At 36.0% G+C, this 20,042-nt stretch overlaps 1 protein-coding gene across 1 annotated transcript; it reads right to left on the reverse strand.

Annotated features, from left to right (window-relative positions):
- Positions 1–2,733: 2,733 nt before the first annotated feature.
- On the reverse strand, positions 2,734–20,041 carry cpn1 (carboxypeptidase N subunit 1). The gene is made up of 9 exons (XM_005814615.3): positions 19,338–20,041; positions 14,575–14,771; positions 12,596–12,751; positions 8,110–8,286; positions 7,874–7,985; positions 5,315–5,454; positions 4,811–4,910; positions 3,280–3,398; positions 2,734–3,184 (listed from the first exon to the last, which is right to left on the reverse strand). The coding sequence occupies exons 1-9, from the start codon at positions 19,570–19,572 to the stop codon at positions 3,074–3,076; spliced, it is 1,347 nt and encodes a 448-aa protein (XP_005814672.1). The 5' UTR covers positions 19,573–20,041; the 3' UTR covers positions 2,734–3,073.
- Between the last annotated feature and the right edge of the window lies 1 nt (position 20,042).

The following is a 20,042-nucleotide window of genomic DNA, read 5'->3' on the forward strand; positions in this document are numbered from 1 at the left end:
TATATAATATAATTTTATATTATTATTATAATAACAATAGTAATAATAATAGCAGTTATTAACATATTTAATAAGAAAAATGTCTTATTATTACTATGCAATAATAATTACTATTATTACTATTGTTATTATATAATAATTGCTATTATTTTAAAAAATAATTATCATTATTTTTATTATTTCTAAGAATATTAATAATAAGGTTGTCATAATATTAATAATTCTTTTATATTAAAATTATAATAGTTACTACTACTATTACTACTAATAACTAGAATTATACATTTTTATTTTATTTATTTTGTTAATTGTCAGGTTTTTGTGCATCCTCAGTATAAATAGTTTTCAACAGACTTGAGTATTATTTTTCTAGTCTAGTTAATCATTATGACAATTGCTAATTAAAAAAAAGAAAAAACAAAACAATAAAAAAATAAAATGATGGATTATTGTTATTCATTATTTTACTTTTAAATTAAATATCAAAGTTTGCGGTTTCTATACGCTGCTCTCTAACTGTTATATACTTCCAAATACATTTGTAACAGTCAAAAGCTGTTGTCTGTTAATTGTTTTACTTGTCTTCACATTTATCTTTGAAATATTCAGCTGACGTTATTCTCCTCACTCATTACTGACTCATCAACAAAGAAACAAAGTCTTATCACAATGCATTATCTCCTTGTTTCAATACATTTTAAGGCTCCAAGCAAACCCAGGATTTCTGAAACTGCATCACTTGCTCCATCAACTCTGAGTCAACCACAGTGGGTAGAAAAGTGTAGAGAGTCACGACTGTCAGACGCCGGTGGGCTTCATTGACGCCATTTTCGGCCAAGTTTACACAAAGTGTGACCTCATGTTCACACACAGACTCAGATCTGAGTGAAACGACTGCTCTGTCCGTTTTCACAGTGGCCACTTTCATCTCAGGGCATTATGTGGGTCTATTGTTTCGTCTCAATATTGCTGAGAGTGGAGCGTCACTCTGATGCTCAGTCAGAATACATCAGTTCTCAAACAATAACTCTGCTGTTTGGTTTCACTGAGAGGCATCAGCTGTTGAAGTATGCATCAGTAGGTAAAAAAAGAATGAAATTTGCTTAATTTATGTCAAAAATTCATATTAGTAATGACAATGAATGACTAATGTCAACAGAGCTAAATAACTTCTATTTTACTGTCAGTCCTGCACTTTATATTTTATATTTAGATTTATATTCATATTTTATACTGTATTTTATTTTATTCTGGAGTAACATCACAACATTGGAAGCTCAAAAAACTGTCCTGAGCCGTATGCAACGAAATTTCGTTCTGTATACACCCTGTGCATGCAAAATGACAATAAAGTCAGTCTAAGTCTAATGTCAATGTTATTTATTGTAAATGCTCCTCGGATGACTTTAGCTCACCTTATAAGCAGGTATTATAAATTGTACTCACTTTACAATTTATAATATAACATTTTTAAATGGCAAAATGGCAGCGGGTTCATGAGTGAGCTTGTTTCAGGGAAAGGTCACAAATTCAACGAGTGCCCAGAAAAGTTTGCTTTTCCTCTTTCTGGTGCGTCAGAGAGGCTATTATTGCTCTGCAATGGTTTCAAATCACTGGAAAAAAAAGATTCACCACATTTAGAGATGCACCAATTAATCAAAATCAAATAATTATCTTCACACCTGTGAAAAAAAATCCAAAAATATTCTTTTTTTTCCCCGAGTTTTGTGAAATATGTAATGAATGTCATACAAAAGTCATTTTTATTTAAGCCTACATAATCTTTCAAGAAAATCAACCACACATTTATTTCTTTTACTCTATAACTTATTATATTTTGTTGTTGGTTTAAAAAAAAAGCTTACATATATATACATGTATGTGTTATCCTTAGAAAGAAAAACAAAGTCTGCAGGTCAGAAATTAAAAAAAAAATAATGAAGAAACCCCATCATTTAAAGAGTCATGCTGTAATTTTTTCCACCAAATCAAAGTTTTCTGATTATCTACAACCAATAAAATTAAGATCTTTAAAATGAAAGATAAAAACAGGAAAAGGGACCAATTGTAAAACCCATCGTCAGCCTTCCTTTTTTCCCTCATTACTCAAAGCATTATTAATAACCCTTTGATCAGATCTTAAACCTAAAAAAACCCCAACAAATTTAACATGTTTCCCTTAAATGTGTGCTACAAACTCCTTAATTCAAATTTATTTGCACCATCATTTGCTGCCACCTACTGGAAGTAAAGGATCAGTATTGTAAGTAACAATTTAATAACTTATTTGTATTTTGGCACTTCTGTCCCTCCATAAATATTGACACCACAGGAGCTGCGATTAATTTACACCCTGTAAACCCAAAGATTACAATCTACCAAATCAACCAATGGGGTTTATGGAAAATAGTTTGTAATTTTAATAAGAATGCGAATTTATTACCTCTAGTGCAAATAAAGGTTCAACAACAAAAAGCATGGAGAAAGATTAAGGAAATAATTTAGAAATTAGTTAGAGGTCGCTACAACTTTTCTCTCTCTTTTTTTTTAGATCAGTAATGTGTGTTATCAATTTCAAAATTATGTTGAGAATTCAGGCAGTTTTATTCTTAATGTTTATATTGCATCTACTTATAATTTTGTATATTTCTAAATGCAAAATACATTCATATTCCTTTCACAAATATGAATATGAAAGGAGAATCAGTGAAAAAATAAATCAGAGCTGGTAGAAAAATTGTAAAAACATTTTTTTAATTCCTTTTACAGTCCTCATCAAATTTTACGTAACAAAGACAACAAAAAAAGTTACTTTTTTTCCCTTTACACAAACAGTTGTGTTCATACATATCAACACTGTTACATAAATACATTGGGCTTGGAACAATCCTTTCATATACTGTATATGGGACGATTTATAATCATTACCAACAAGAAAATAATGTTTTTATTCCATAATTACCCTAAGACTACAAAGATATATCATAAACATGTATCATTTACATAATTAATATGCTGGGTATGCCTCCTCTGTGTCTCTGGGTTAACTTCTGTGTGCGTTTCTGTGCATGTTTCATCTTGGGCCGAGCTTCAGTGACGCCTTGTGGGCGGAGATGTTCTTCTTCCCATGTTGGTGCTTCCCCTTTAGGTTTTGTTTTGGAGCTTTTTTCAAGTAAAAATGAAGCTGCCAGGGAGCAAGTTTATAAAAAAGGTGAGTATTTCAGCCGCTTTTTAAACAATTAAATCTTTCAAAGTAGAGATTTTCTGAAAATTTTTAACCTGGATAGCCTCAGCTGGTCCCACCGTCACCGTGTTGGATGAAGATAGGTAACCTGGAGCGGAGGCTTTCACGGTGTACGTTCCTGGCAGCAGAAGTCTGAAATAGTCGCCATCCACGCCTGGAGGAATCCACGACACAGAGGTTGGTGTCAATTGTTATTCTACATCGCCATTTACAAATCAGAACTGGAAACATGTGGATTTAAAATCAGACAAGGTCCTAAAAGACTTGTTCTCTACAGCTGGTCCACCACAACTAACCACTAATGCTAAGGCTAGTTAGCATGGCCACCAATGACAGCGGATAAGCAGTTTTCCTGTAACGGTAAGTTGTTTCTCCACCATTAGCACATTGAGTAGCACATCAACGAGGTCAATGGCAACAAAACCTTTATTTGCTGAGCTTCAATTGCCTAAAGGACTTTTAGCTAGGGCTAGACGACAGCTGAAAAACGAATCACGGTACAAGTGTTTCATATCTGTAGTTATGTATAATAATTCGTTTTTCAGTCTTTAATATCTGAAATACAACCAAACTTGTTGTATGATCTTTCCTCTTTAATTCACAGTTTTCAATTCATGCGTTTTTTTTTTTTTTTTTTTTTTTCCATTTTTAAGCAGTTATGAAGGAAAGTGGCAGAACTTTAAACTGCTGCTGTGGCAGTTACTCACCAAACTGTTGCTAGGTAACCAAGGAATGAGTGAGTTGCTAGTTAACCAAAAAGTGAGTGAGTTAGTTTATTCCGACAGCTTTGTTTAGCTGGTTATTAGAGGTTGAGTGGCTAAAGCCTTTCCTTTGTCTAGATGAATATTTTATACATTAAATATTCTATTCGATGTATTATCTATTCATACCTATCGCGTGTCTACTGCGATACATATTGCTATTGATTCATTGTCCAGTTCTACTTTTAACCTAATATTAGTGAAGGTACACCTGTAAATGACCACTATATGTATAACTTTGATCTTGTGTGGATTAAAGAAAATCTTGAATAAATTCAAACTTGCACACAGAATTCTTATGGACATTATCATTAGGTAAACCTCTGTCCAGCACTGTATTTAGACTGGACTTCTTTGAGAAGTGCATTTCTCCCTTCGACCAGCAGAGGAGGATTCATTTCTTTCTGAAACTGACTGCTCTTGTTTTCATTTTGTCAATTTCTCTTACAGTCAGATCAACTGTGAACTCCTCCAGCAATGGAAACTATTTAGATGTCTGTTTTTGCATCAAATAGCTATTATTTATTCCAGATGTGTAAGCCTATTGCTATAATTTCTGTCTCCTGCAACTATCCAAATTATCAAGATAAGATAAGCTACTTTATTGTTAAGAAAATTGAAATTTCTCTTCAGATTCCACAAATAACTCCAAAAAATGCACAAAATGGATAGCCCAAATAACCAAATTTACATACATAGCATCTATTAAAACATGTCACATAGATGCAAATGCATTTTCAGCACTTATAAAAACTGAATTTGTTATAAAAACATTTATATAAGTAGAAACAAACTGCAGTCTTACCGGTTGTGACATCATGATTAATCCCAGCGACAGCAATCTCAGCTTTACTGATTGGGTTGTTGTTCTCGTCATACACCGTGCCTTTTATCCCATGATGCACCTGGAAACAGACAGATGTCATTAAAAAGAAAAGCCAACTGCTGGAGTTTTTATGATCAAAAACATCACGAGAAGCATTTTTACACTAATACCATGGATAGCTGTTAACCGTAGTGGTTTTGGGGTTACAAATTACATGTTAAACAAACTTTCCAAAACAATAAACTTTCCACAGAATGAAGGGATTTCAGTTTCACCACAACGGGGGGGAAAATAATTATCCCCCTTTGTGAAATAAGACTTCCTGACAATATATTTTAATCGCAGTGAATTAAGAGCACATTTCATTTTAAAACCAAACCACAACACTCATTGGCAGGAATATTTCTCTGAAACTGAAGGCCCAAATTTAGAAAAAGAGTTCACTAGAAGGACTAAATTAACATCAGGGTGAGTTTTTCTGACCTGCTCCAGGTACGAAATCAGCGCCTCTCGGTTGCCGAGCCATTCTCTGGGCAGTGACGACTCTGGAGGAAACTTGTCACAACTCAGCTCCAGAGTGATCTCAAAACAGTTGGTGTACAGGTAGTTAAAGTCCTGCATGCCTTAAGTAAACAGAAACAATAAATGAAAGATGATGACTCTATTCCTGTTAAGATTTTAGAAGAAAACTCTCACTTTCTCTAAAGGTTCAAGACGTTTTTGGAGACAAAAACTGAACACTTTTCCTATCTTGTCACTTGCTCTAATGGTCAGATAAACATTTTAAGTTTTAGATAAATCTTTGGTGGAAAAATGGGTCTCATTTCTCAATCATTGTTCTTGCTGGGTAAGTGCCATTTTTCTTATGGGAACAAACACAAACCGATACTCTAATTTTAGTGTTTAGCAGCAATTTAAATTAACAAGCTTGTTTCCATCCCTCATTACAGGGTAAACATGTAAATCTCTCATCATTCTTTTGATTTTTGAACAAAAAAAAAAAAAGAATACAGAGAGTTTCCTCCACTTTGATTTTGATATAACAATACACCAACTAGAAACATTTACGGACTTATTTATGGACTTTACAAAGTTTATTGGCTGGACAATAAAAAAAAAACAATATATATTGTGATTAATATCAGTAAATAACATGTGTGATAGAATTTTCAATAATTTCACTGAACTAATGTAGACAGAGGAAAAACTTTCGTAGCTCAACTTCTCAAGCCCAGCTAAGTAAAGGTTGGCGGAATCAACTAACTCACTCTTTGGTTACCTGGCAACTCACTCATTCTATGGTTACCTAGCAACGACCAATAGAGTAGCAGATTCAGGTTTTGCTCCTGTGCCTCATAACTGCTAAAAAAACAACAACAACGCAGCTGATAAAAAACTGTGGCTAAAACAGAAAAGATCACACCACCAGTTTGTCAGTATTTAAAACAAAAATTATTGATTGGCATGAAATGCTTATATCCTGATATGTTTGTCAGTCATATTGCCCATCCCTAGTCTAAACCTAGATCGGTTTTATACTATATATAGATCAAAATCGTTACTTTAAATTGATTAACTATTGACTCATTTCTAAGAGTTCTGCATAAATCTTCTAGTTTACTCGGACTGAGATGATAATAGTAATTAGCACTACAATAGTCCTCAGTGTACAGTATGAAGCATAACTTAATCGTTACAACTTCTGGAGTAAATCGTACACAGCATGACAACATTACCCAACAGATAGTCCAACCTTTATCTGTTGTGGCAGTGATAAAAAAAAAATCCAAATTGTATCACTGGATTTCAGGCCTCGTCCATACTTGTCTTTTTTTTACCAAGTCTGTGCTTGTGTGCAGCTGAGAATTTTAATACTCAGTCTCTTTGGTTGCACAGGGGTTTGCTCAACATGACTTCACAATTTTTATTAAACTATGTTCGTCCAAGAGTACATTCTGGACAGGTTGCCAGTTCATCTTAGGGCAACACAAGAGAAACACAAGAAAAACAACCACGAACACACCAGCCCTGTTTAGTCTGCTTTAATCCAACTCTAGTTAGTTTATCTAGAAAGTCCAGTTTGTTTGTGAGGATGTGAATGCGTTATCAAACACTGATGCAGACTAAAAAAGCTAACTCTGGTCTACCTAAAACCCTAAGCAGACCAGGTTTTAGTTTAGTTTAGTTAAAAGTTAAATTTAATCTTGGTGCCGTTCAAAAGCGTATGTGAATGCCAAGTGGACCAAAAATGGCTCTGAAAGCAGGAAGCGGACTATAGCATGCTGGGTAGATACAACCAAAACAAATGCGAGAGTTTAGTACCAGCAGGAGAAAAGAATTGTGTTTTTTTTTGTTTTTTTTACCAAAGACAAAAGAGAAATCATACAACCGCTAAAATTTGACGCCACTCCATATTTTTGAATTATTAAAGTTTCTATGCTCAATTAATCTGGAACAAACTTCCAGAAAACTTTTTTTTCTGGATGTTTTGCAAACATTTGTAATGGAAACACCGCTATTGATTAACATACCCGATATGTTTTTGCTTGATGATTTTAATGATAACATTGACAAAATGCAATGTTTAATGTTTTAGAATCAGTGACTGCATGATGTTTTCATGATGTAAAGCACTTTGAACTGCTCTGTTGCTGAAATGTGCTATACAAATAAACTTGGCTAAGGAAAAAAGGGAAGAAAGTCATTTTCTGACAAGTAAAACTGGCTAATTGAACATTGCTGAGACATAACAACGGTCCAAACACAGGACAGAATCAATTGAGTGGGTTTGTTTAGCAAAGGCAAAGGTCAAAACTGGTTAACGATGAGTCAGTATGAGAGATAGCTTTCCAGAAAAAGGCTTGGGACGGTATCCAGTGACAAAGCAATGATCAAAGTGTTGGGTGAAAACCAAAAAACAAACACTGCAGGAAATGCTGAAAAGTGCTGAAGCCGAGAGAGAGTATATTTACAAGGTGAGAAAAGACAAACAAGTCAGTAACATGTACAGAGGACGCATCATGTTAAGAGTTAACTGTTTACCTTTAGACAGAGAATACCAGCTGGCTCCGTTGGTGATGCCTTCGTTAAAAAAGTCTCCACAGTTCCAGCCTAAGTGCATCCAGCTGTGAGCGTACGAGTACGTCCTTGCCAACTATCATCACACACAAACGCATACACTCCCCGTCATTCAGATGCTTACACAAATACGCAACAGATAACAATGAGATCAGGTCAGATGTGCAACATCTGGAAGAAACTTTAAAGCAGCTGCACACCTGCCTGAAGATTTTGTCATCCGCAGTGGCTGAGTACATGGTCCTCCCTCGAATGCGAGCGTCTCGTGACTTGTCGAAGGGGTAGTTGGCCACCACTGCTCCTCCGTGGAGATTGGCCGACAAGACAAAATTGTAGTTTTGCATCCATTTTATGACTGCCAGAGTCTCAGGTTCAACCTGTGAGGAAGAGTCAGGGTGAGAGTTTGAAACAGAGTAATGCTGAGGGTTACGGTGCAATAAGGAATGGGTTAAATCAATTATTTTTGAGAATCTAATGCTTGAAAAGTCTGGATTTCTTGTCACTAATGCACTTCATTGGTTTCCGCAGTTCAGAGTGATGTCAGCATGCCCAATGCTGCCATCTTGTTTAACAAGCATGTTTTCAATTCAGGTCAACTCTATGAGGAAGTATATCTGTTTTCATAACAAGAATACAGCCATAGTAATTCCCAGAATAAAGTTGAAATAATACAAAAATAAAGTTTTAATATCACCAGAATGAAGTAATAATTTTAGGAGAATGAAGTAGTAATTTTAAAAGAACTCCAAAACAAGGTTTTCTCAAAACTCTTCTAAAAGGTAGTGATTACAGCATCAAGACATCAGTTTACCAAGTAATTAGCAAAAGATGAAAACATAAGATTTTCTATTTATGGAGGATTTTCACTAAATATTTCAGACTCTCTGTAAATCTTAAGTCATTTCCCCACATCTGAAGAACAGTGAGGCATTTTTCACTTCAATCATTCCTTTGAATGAAATATTATCACTTGGCTAAATTACAGCATGCAGCCTTGATTTGCCTGCCTAACGCGGGGCTTGTGGCTTCATGTTGCCAGTAAATGTTACCCTGACCAGCATGAATAACATGGCGATAACAGTGGCACGGTTGTGTCTCCCAGTCTGGAGGCGGCCATCTGGGACAAACTGTAGCTGCCAGATAGAAAAACAGTAGTTTTAACCTTTTAATGGAAAATATGCAGGTGAAAAAGGATGGAAATTATAAACTCCTCATGTTTGCTTGAGAGTAAAACTCAAGACACAAAATGTTTCCCGAGGTTACAGCATTTCTGATTAAACTGGTTTAAAGTTGAGGGATGAGAAACCAGCCTCCTAAACCAGTTTCCCAGTAATGTAAGAGTCTAGAATTATATATTTAGATCGTTTTATTATTTTACTTTGTCTTGATACATTATGATTACACCAACAACCCCTTTATAATATTTTAATTACTTAACAATTTTGTAAATGTTTTAAAAATAAACAAATCATGGAGAGTTTCCTGTATAAAGCATGTTTTATCTGTTGATGCAGAGATGAATTATTTTATATTATAACGAAAAAGTCTATATGCCACTGTTTAAATTGATATTACGAGAGTGGGTTTTACTTAATGACGTTATTGATGCTGCACTGTGTTTTTTGTAAGTAAATGTTTTACTGTTGAAGAAGTAATTGAATCAGCAGTAATTATCCAACTCCTTGAGTTTTTGTGTTTTGCTCAGGACATTGTTGTTCTTTTTTTCCCATGTCTTCTCGTAGTCATTACATTTGTTCTTTATTTAATAAATTATCAGTTCAATCTTTTGTGTTTAGTTTCTTGTGTGTTTGGATTTATTTCTCTTAAATCTTTGTTGCTTTTTCTCTCTCTCTTTCTGTTAATTAGTCTCCCTCTCTCTGTTTTTCCGCTTTCCTTCTGCCACAACTGTTTCCACGTCTCCTTTGATTAGTTCACCTGGTTTATTGTTTTCCACCTCAGTATTTAGGCTCCTGGTTTTTGTTTGCTCCTGTCTAAACTCTTTGTAACTTTTCTCAGTGCAGTTCTCCTTAAATGTCTTTAACTCTTTATTTTTCATTATTAAAGCTCTACAAGTCTGCCTCCAATTGGATCCAACCAGAAACTAAACATGACACCGAATGAGTCTTTTTTTAACTTGTTTAAAAATTTAACAACAATAATAACAGAAGACAGGCTTTGGTTTCTGCAAAAACAATGCAACCTTATAAACATTTCATATGACTAATGATCATCATTTTATTAAGAGCAGATGGAAATCTGCTAAAATGTGATACAAACACCATCATGTCTACTTTCAACTTTGCACAATAGACTGAAGGACGCTGTTGTATCTTGATTAAATGGAAATCCGTTAGGCTACAATATTCATTCCAGCTGGTAGGAAAACTTAAAAGGGTTAATCATGAACAGCAGCTTTTTCTTTCTGCATTTGAGAGGAGAAGTTGAGACTCCCCCAAGGACCTGACCCTCATGCTGGAAACGTGCCTTTTGGCAGACTATTTGCAATAGTTTGACGGCACATGCTTTTATAAATCCCCCTACTGTTCATTTCACGCTTGAGTGCCCTGAAGCAAGTACACAGCGAACTACAGAAGCCATTCGATCACCTGGAATGAAGCCAGGTGTCTTCTGAAGCCAACCTCAACGATGGTATTTACTCTGTAAAGTCAAGCCAATAGTTTATACCCTGAAAGAGACTTTAAAGGTAATATTCACAAAACTGCAGCTTCTAAAAATGACAGTAAAAGAAAGATATGAAAGATATGTGCTTTCTTTACTTGAAACTTTACTTTTTCAAGCTGTTTTCCGCGCTTTTTTACATGCAAAAAGCTAAAACAAATACTTGAAAACAACATAAAATTTGATATTTGTGTTAATAAAGCGGAGACTACCTTTTATAGTAAAACACAACCGTTCAGAGGACTTAAAAGCAAGCCACTCAACACACTTACAACATAAAACAAACCACCTGTAGAGTCTTTTTTTTTTTGGGATGATTAATTTTTCTAATAACAAAAACAAGCAAACTAGCGGGGCAACTAGTAAAGCATGGCGGGCTGCCAGGCTTATAATAGACTAGAGGAAACCCTGTTATGGATAAAACACTCTTTTATTCATTTATTTAATATATTTTATTTGTCTAGTTATTTTTGTTCAGCCACAGAAGTTTGACAGAATCTGAGCTGTGTGCTACGTCACTGTTTGTCTTGTAGCAGAAGTAGCATCAGTTGGAACTTTGTAGCTCTGGGAGAAGAGACTTTGTGACGGTTTTGTTTCTGTGGGTCAGTGCCCGTCTGCTTCTGAGAAAACAATTCCCAAAAATATACACACAGCGTGGGGCAAATAAAATTACCAAAACAGAAGACGGAGTCCTGTCTGTTTCAAGAGTGCAACATTTGCACCAAATTGCTTAAAATGATGGTCAATTTTTTTTTTTTTTTTTTGCTGTAGCTCAGCTGGTAAAGCAATCTGATCCTGTGCAAAACTCGCCAATTTATAAATATTAACAAAGTTAATGCCAAAGAAACCCAGCAATGTTACGGTTGCTCTTTATTCAGCACATACACACACAAACTCATTCAGTTTCCCCAGGCTTCATTTATCTCCTCACCTTCTTGTGCATTTTCTTTCATTTAAATAGACTCTCTTAACAAGTTAATAGACGTATGCTGCCAAAACCAGATTATTTACATCTAATATATTAGGGCTGGACAATAAATCAGTAATAATATATCGAGATAGACACAAGATCACTTTGTGTGATAGAATATTCAATAATTTTACAGGTTAGTGGAATCAACTAACTCAGTCACTCTTTAGTTACCTAGCAACTCACTCACATTTTGGTTACCTAGCAACAACCTGTTAAGTAACTGTCATGGAAGCAGAAAAAAAGTGTTTGTCCAAGAAATGACTTAAAAGTAAAAACAACTATTTGGTAAAAGGTCTATTCAAGTACTGAGTAACTGATCAAAACATAAATCATTTAATATTTAAAAATAACGATCAAGTAGACCAAAACACAAACTTTTGTGGAAATTTTGGTATTTTAGAGACCAAAATGAAAATAATTTATATGAATAACCTTATTACAAAATAACAAAATCAGGCAAAAGAAACAGTTTCCAAATCTATTTCTTTCAGTCTAAAATTTTAACACAAAAACTGCAGGTATTTGATTGTGTCTGGTGAATTTTTGGTTCAAAATTCAAAATTCAAAATAAAATGTACTTTATTAATTCCAAACAAAAATTTAATTTAATTAAATTTACATTTAAATTTAAAAAAGGCTTGTTCGTCATTCAGTGAAGTTACTCAGAGTGGGTAGAGTATCCAGAAATTTTATTCAAGTAAGAGTTGCAATAATAAAACTACTCAAGTAAAAAGTACTCCACAGAGTACATTCTTTCCAAAAAGTAAATATACCTAGTTACTACTCAACTCTGCTCAGAGACAAAACTGTTTGTTTTAACACATTATAAAACGAAACTAAAACATTTGAGCCAAGTCAGACAGTTTAAAAGGCAATGCTACCAAATACTGAGGAAATGTACAGTTTTAAATTCTAACTGTCCTGAAACAGTTAGGTCTATTTAATGTCAGGCAGCGAGAAAAGGTTATTTGTCTTTTAAGTGTTTTTAACAGACGTAAACACATTATAATTGAACTTTCTCCAGGAACACTGACCTGATGTTCCCAGTTGTCTGGCAGAGGAAGGTGGTGGTTTCGTCCGTTGGTTTTCTCGTAGTAATACATCAGTGAATTCAGGTCTGGAAAGTTTCGATTCAGATCAATGTCTCTGGAATTCCCCCGACCCACCAGATACCCGTTCAGCTCCGAACCCTGTTGACCCACAAACACAAATTGACCAACTGCGTGAATGCTTAGCATGTGTTGTTGGTATCAGCTAGCTGCTGTAAATCACTGGGGTCCAAGTTTTATTTTTCACATGGCCTTAAAAACTCAGGTCTTGGTTCGGTTGAAGTGAATTCTGGTGCGGTTTGGACTGGGGACCGCTAAAAAAAAGGCAAGAAGCTAAAGCTAACCATAGCGCAAGACATTCTGGGTAAATACAACCAAAACAAACGTTGGTGTCCAGCGCTACCGGGAGAAATGTAGTCTTTTCCAAAAGATGCTCTTGATGCAGCGCCCCCACAGGCCAGGGGGAGTAAGGGTTGGCGATATAGACTCAAATTTCTATCGTGATATTTTGTGGTACTACTGTGATAGCAATAAAAATAACGATAAGAAGTGTGTCGTAGCAATTAGAGCCCCACTAATACAAATACTGCTCTAGAAAAACATTCCAATTTGTAGTACAAACAGTGTGATTTGTATCATTAAACTGCAAAACAGTAACTGCATTTAACCATATTTTAAAATTTATTGATACCTTCATTGAACAAACAGTGGAGCAAATAGTACCAATAACAATCCCAACAATCAAAATTATTATCATAATAAATTTATCGCAATAAATGATACAGCCATCGTGAGGGAACAGTTTTTCAATTAGTTATTTTTACTTACTTATTTATTATATCCTTTATTTAACCAGGTAAAACCCAATTGAGATCTAGATCTCATTGTCAAGAGGGACCTGGTAACACACAACAACCTGGTTAAACAAAAGTAAAACAAATTTAAACATACAGTACATGCATGTTGCATCCAATAAGTATTTTATTTAAATTATTACTATTTTTTAAGGTATGGATAAAACACTCTTTTATTCATTTATTTCATATAATTTACAGTTATTTTTGTTCAGCCGCAGAAGTTACGTCACTGTTTGTCTTGTAGCGGAAGTAGCATCAGTTGTAACTTTGTAGCTCCGGGTGAAGAAACTTTGTGACGGTTTGTTTCTGTGCATCAGAGCTCGGCTGCTTCTGAGAAGAGCAATTCCATAAAAAGCAAAACCAAACCATCTGAAAATTCAACAAATGTTGCAACTTTGGTCCCCAATCGAACTGAACATACCAGAATATCACATTTGAAAACCGTTACAGACACCTTCATGAAAATATATCCGGTTCTGTTGTTCCTTCTGTGATTGCATAGGACAGAACCAACACGATCCAAACCAAGATTCAGGAAAACAAACCTTAACATCCAGATGGTGCTGCACCCAAACATCTGCTAAGCGCCAAATTACAGTGCAGTTATTCCTATGAGCTCCGACTGTCTGCCATGTGCTGCAGCTCGCTTCCGGACTTATAATTAGCCTCAAAGAGATTGCACACCCGTGTGTGTGTTTGTGTCAGAGTGCGTAGCATGCGATCTGTGGTTCAGTCCCCAATTACCTCTAAGATAGTTACTAACTCGAGCAAACGCAGGGATAAAAATGACCTGCTATTGTCTGAATGTGTCATTTGAAATTAAAACAGATTGCTTAGCATATTATCGCGTGGATTTAAACAAACTGTGTGTGGAGTGTGAGGAATGTGCTTTGATTCAACTTACAGGTGTTTAGTTTCACTCTGGGACCCTGTCATTTTTGGCAAATAAAAAAAAAAAAAAATCTACTTATTTTTTCTTCTTAGGTAGCAGATGACTAGATGACTAGATTAGAAAAACAGACAAAGAGAGTCCCTTGAGGGGATTCCTGTCTCTGGTTTTTCCTTCAGGGTGAAAAAAGCTCTCACATATACCAGAGTTTACATTACCTGCCTGGCTGCCACTTCATAGCCGTCGGGGTTCATGGAGGGCAGGATGTGGATGCGTGTGTCATGGATCAGCCGAGTGATCCGCTGGTTTCCAGCCCGGTACTCCTCGCAGAGAAACTGCGAGAGCTTGATGAGGAGTTCACGGCCTAGCACCTCGTTGCCATGCATGTTGCCCACGTACTTGAACTCCGGCTCCACTGGGGGAAGAATTGGAAAAACGCAGGCAGCAGGAAAGTAAAAAAGATCATCCAGCACGAGCACACGTACACACTTTCACTTAATTTTTTAAACAGTACCAGATCAGCCTGTAAATAACTGAGTAGTGCAGCTTTAAGAATAAGAAAGAAAGGAAGTGCTTTTTCAACTCAACCACTGCAAAAACAAAAATACTGTTGAATTAATGTCAAGATTTCCACTTTTTGCAGATACTGAACAGGTCAGCAAAAATTTTTTCAATATTAATCAGGCATGTTACTTACATCCTAACATTACGTGCTTTATTTTGGTTTAAAAAAATTTACATTTTGATTATTATTACTAAACTTCTAATAAAATTAATTTAATAATCCCTTTGGGATTAATAAAGTATTTTTGAATTTGAATTAATATTATTATTATGGGATAGTACCTTTTCTTGTCCTGTTATGAGAGTCCGTTTGTAATCATTTTGTTTCATGTGATATCAGTAAATTGAACAGGCATATGTATACCTGTTCATGTTTTTAATTACAAAGTTCTGATAATTATTGAGTCGGTTTGTGATTAATTTCATTAAATTGAGATAAGGGGTGTAGTTAAAGAGGTGCTCACTTTCCAAACAGAAAATCTGTGGTAAATAGTGGTAAGCTAATTATTTTGTTCTTGTTTTCTCAAATTGTTTGAAATAAATAATTAAATATAGTAGTTAGTCGACCACATTTGGCTTGTAGAGCATGAAAAACAGGTTGTACATATTTGTAAATATGCAGATGAACACACTTAGCTTTTTCACAGCATTGACAGCGACCACTAACGGTGGCCCCAATAACTACAAATAAACAATAAAATTTAAACAGCTCTAATTTAAATGACTCTCTGTGGTCTGAACGCAGGACTTCCTCGCAGTCCGCATCTAGAGGCGAAACCTCACAGCTATTGTGTCCGTTCCTGATCCAGTAATTTAATTTAATTAGACGCCCAGGGCAGAATTAAACCCAACATATTATTGTAATTAAGCTTTTACTGCTTCAGACCACCATTTCAGTAAGCAGTGTAACTTTTTCTCTTTATTTTGGTTTTGCTTTGCATATTCCAGCTCCATTTTGTTGCTTGTTGTAACCTTAGAGCGAGTCAGGTACAAATCATCTGGGATGTGCGATTACTAGCGGAGCAGAATAGGATCACGTACACGCTTATTGTGCGCTTATACAAATAATATTAGACACAGTGGAGCTAATTAGCCCTTAAGCTAACTTTGAAGATGTTTAGCGCACTTAGCTTCCCCTAAATTTATTTTTTTAAATTCTAAAGATTCTAAAGTGCTAATTTACTTGACTGTTTTGCAAACTTTCAGTTGAATACAGTCTGGTATTTGTGTTGAAGTTTTTCTTGTTTTCTATTACTTTATTTTAAACAAGAAACTTACTCTAAACAAGAAACACAGTCAGCAGACATTTAAAGTTTTGTTCTCCCTGGCTTAATTTTACTGCATGAATCATGTTTTTTTAGATTATGTATAGCTTCAGTGTGATTTATATGCACAGCGATGTAACTTTGTGTCTGTGAAAAGCACTTTATAAAATAAACTTTACTTCCCTCCTTACTATACAGTAACTCACAGGGGACAGCATTAATCATTTATGCAAATCATCTACAATTTCCAGCTTATTTTCAACACTAATTGGAAGAGATAAAGATTTATGAGAGATTATGAGAGTCCCAGAGTCTGAGTGGAGGCAAAGTCTTTGAGTAAATAAAAATATATACTGCTAAAGGCTGCTTCTGTTCTTCAAGTTTCAGCTCATTAACCATCAATCAATAACACACAAAGTAGGGCTGGGCGATAGGGAATTAAAGTTTTATCACAATAGGAGGTGTTATTATAATAACGATAAAAGTGACAATAAGAATTATTTATTACATCTTTTTTAAGGTAACTATATGGCTGTGACTGTGTGTCAGAGCAATTATAGCCCCACAAACACAAATAATACTTTAGACAAACATTTTCTCTTGTAATGAGCTTATTTAGGACAATAATCATGTAAAGCAGTGTGATTTGTGTCACTAAGCTGAACATTTAAAATTTGTTGCTATTTATTGATTCTTTTGTTGAACAAACATTGGAGAAAATAGTACAAATATCAAACTGGTCTGAGGGGGGTTTATCGATACAACGATCAATCAAAATTCTAACAATGAAGAGAAATTTATCAGGATAAATGATAAACGATACAATAAATGTCTACCTCTAGTCCTAAGTGATGTTAAAGGACATTTCTGTACGTTTTTGCACAAATTGTGATATGAATTTAGCTAAGATAAATCAACGCTGCAGCTGCAAAATCCTTGAGTAAATTAACTGATGACAGGAGGAAAAACTTAAACTCTTCTCTAAAAGGACAATTTCAGCCAAGGCAAAGAAGTGATTGTGGCTGATTTCGCTACTCCCGAGAAGGTCATCTGGTATTCTCGTCGGTATCTTTGAGCAACCAATCCAAACAACCTGGTCGGCTGGATAGATTTCCCTCCTCCCCAGGGTCGCTTCATTAATCACTCTTGAAGCGCCCAGAAGCCTATTCTGGAACTAGAAGACCAAACAGTTCCTGGACTATCAAATATGATTTGATTTATTTGGAGGGAAGCAGCGCTGATACCTCCAAATTTATTAACGCTTTCCATTAATTGTTCATGGCTTAATTTCCTGTTCTTTACCACAAAGTGAGTTCAGTAACAGCCGGCAGCCGAATTCCTAAAGAGAGTAAGAAATGTTGACCTAGACGAGACCTCGGGTAACTCCCCCGTCATGAAGCGAACAGTTCCTGTTTTTCACCTTGCGACAGAGAAGGCACACATCCTTCAATTCTACTGAAGGAAGCCGCTACGTGTGCAAAAGCAGGAACGAGAAAAAGAAATAGAAATGCAAGCACAGACGTGGCCATAACGGCATTCTTTGCAGATGTCAGGCTATTTTTCAAATTCTGGCGTAAGCAGATGAGGGAATGGAAAAACAAAAAAGAAATCTTGATGACATGGGATATGATTAGTTGGTATTTTACCCACATAAAAATGTGCAATGAAGTTGTGCTTTTTAATTTGCAATAAATAGGCAAAACAAACAGAGGAACTGATTTGGAGCAGAGGAAAGGAGGTGGGGGGATTAAACAAGCAAAACATTTTTGCAGGAGTAGGCTCAGGGTTAAACCCATGTTGACTCAAAGTGAACCTATTAGTCATCTGCTCAGCTTTGAGTTACACCACAAAATTTGTCAGAGGCTGGATGGCAGAAAAACTGAGATGAAACACAGATGTTGGCTCAGCTCTTTTGTATTTTCTTCTTTTCGCTGATGTTTATCAGAGACGGCAACCTTGGAATCACTCCTCTCTTTTCTTGTCCTCATCTAGCCAAATCGGAGAGCTTGTGTTTTTCAAAACCAGAATCCTCGCAGACTGCTCCGTCTTCTGCCAGCTATGTCCCAGCAGATAAAAGTACGAACAGAATGTGCTCTGAAATCTGTTCCACCAACTGTTCCACCAAAATCAATTTCATTTTCCCAGCCTTGTTTGAATGCAAATTAATTTCAACGAGAGGCATATGAGAGTTAAACACTCACACCACTAGGGGGCCCCCAAGAGCACCAAGTTAGCATGTTGATTAAACATAAAATAGGATTGAATAATACAAACTAAATAGTATTAAACATGAAAAACAAGTTCTATATTATTTTTAAGGTTGTTGCACAATAAATACTGTATACTGATATCAAACATTTTAACCTGTTTACAGTAAATTTATAATTTATCATCTTATGTTACTTTAAAAACATTTTGTGGATGATGAAATATATTATATTGTTGTTTTGAGACAATTTTCAAGTAATATATAGGTAACAGCAAAATAGTGAGTCCCAAGGATCAATAAAATGTAAGTTTTAATGAACATTTAACACGGGACTGGAAGACATTTTAAATATCTGAAATAAATAAACAGAAACAACAAATAAAATGAATTATGAAGACTCTTAACATAATTGTCCTTCGATAAAAGGGGTAAAGACCAAAGGGACAAAAGAGAAAAAGAATAAATTATGCAAATGGAAATTATTAAGCTCACTTTAATTTAATTTAAGTGATTAATTGATTTAGTCGCTGCCATGTATGAGGGGCTTGTCGCGCCAATGCCTCACTAACAGGCCGACGACTCCTCTGATGATTTCTGAATATATTTCACGTAGCTGCCATTGATTTTTAATGCCTTATCATGGGAACAAGCTTGTTTTTCTCATTTATTGGAAACATCGCAAATGCAAAATTTTATTTTTTAGACAAAGATTTCAGTGGTAATGAAAATGCAGAGCTAATAATACCAGGTATGGTACACACATAAGAGTAACCGAGGAATGATCAACCATTCCAGGTTGACATGTTCGTATTCGGGGGTGGGGGGCACCAAATGAAAACCTGGTTAGGGCCCCAAAAAGGTTTGGGCCGGCCCTGATTTCAACACACTATAAAACCTGTTTTTGCTAAATGTGCTTCCAAACAGTGAATCAGGTGTTACTCACAAGCTTCGTGGATCCCTGGGTTGTCACTGAACTCCAGCACGTAGAGGTGGCGCCCCTCCACGCTGCGCCCAATGCTGTAGATGCGGGTGATGTAGGGGCAGTCGCTGTGCACCGCAAACAGTACCCGCACCATGTCCTCGTATCGGTGATGCTGAAAGTCGGAGCCCGACGCCGGGAGCCCCATCAGCCCCAGCAGGAGCGCGCAGACCCAGGGAACAGTCCTCCCTTGCAGCATGGTCCCCGACCCCTCAAAAACACTCACCACACACACACACACACACACACACACACAAAGGTGCTTTCCCGAAACTATCCACAACACACAGCTGTCAGATGTGTGTTTTTTTTTACATGCCAAACATTTTCCTTACTGCTCTTTTCTTTTCTTGGTCCTGATCTCCCACTGCCTCCTCCCACATTCAGACCTCGGAGTGAAGAGCAAGCAAGGACAGCCCCCCTACTCCGTCTTTGTCTCACTCTCCTCCTCCAACAGCTGCTCCTCTTTCACTCTCTTCCCCTTTGGGTTCTTGTCAAGAACATGCTACTTGCTTTATTGGTGCTTTCGAAAGCTTCCAAAAAGCCCCTCCAGGCTCTCTCCCTCTCTCTCTTTGCGCACAGAAATTAGCTCGGTCTGTGTGCAGCGCTCATTTTCTCTGTCTTTAACTCAACTTATATGCTGCTTTCCATGGGAAAGAGGGGTTGTTT

Source organism: Xiphophorus maculatus, chromosome 10, assembly GCF_002775205.1.
Source record: "Xiphophorus maculatus strain JP 163 A chromosome 10, X_maculatus-5.0-male, whole genome shotgun sequence".
NCBI classification, from domain to species: Eukaryota; Metazoa; Chordata; class Actinopteri; order Cyprinodontiformes; family Poeciliidae; genus Xiphophorus; species Xiphophorus maculatus.

Bases quoted from the DNA above. Each gene is read 5' to 3' on its own strand.
- cpn1 (XM_005814615.3), bottom strand. From the start codon at position 19,572: ATGCTGCAAGGGAGGACTGTTCCCTGGGTCTGCGCGCTCCTGCTGGGG. The intron at 12,752-14,574 runs GTAATGTAAACT...GTGGGTCAACAG, and splicing joins ATGAAGTGGCAGCCAGGCAG to GGTTCGGAGCTGAACGGGTA. The intron at 5,455-7,873 runs GTAAACAGTTAA...TGTTTACTTAAG, and splicing joins CTGGTATTCTCTGTCTAAAG to GCATGCAGGACTTTAACTAC.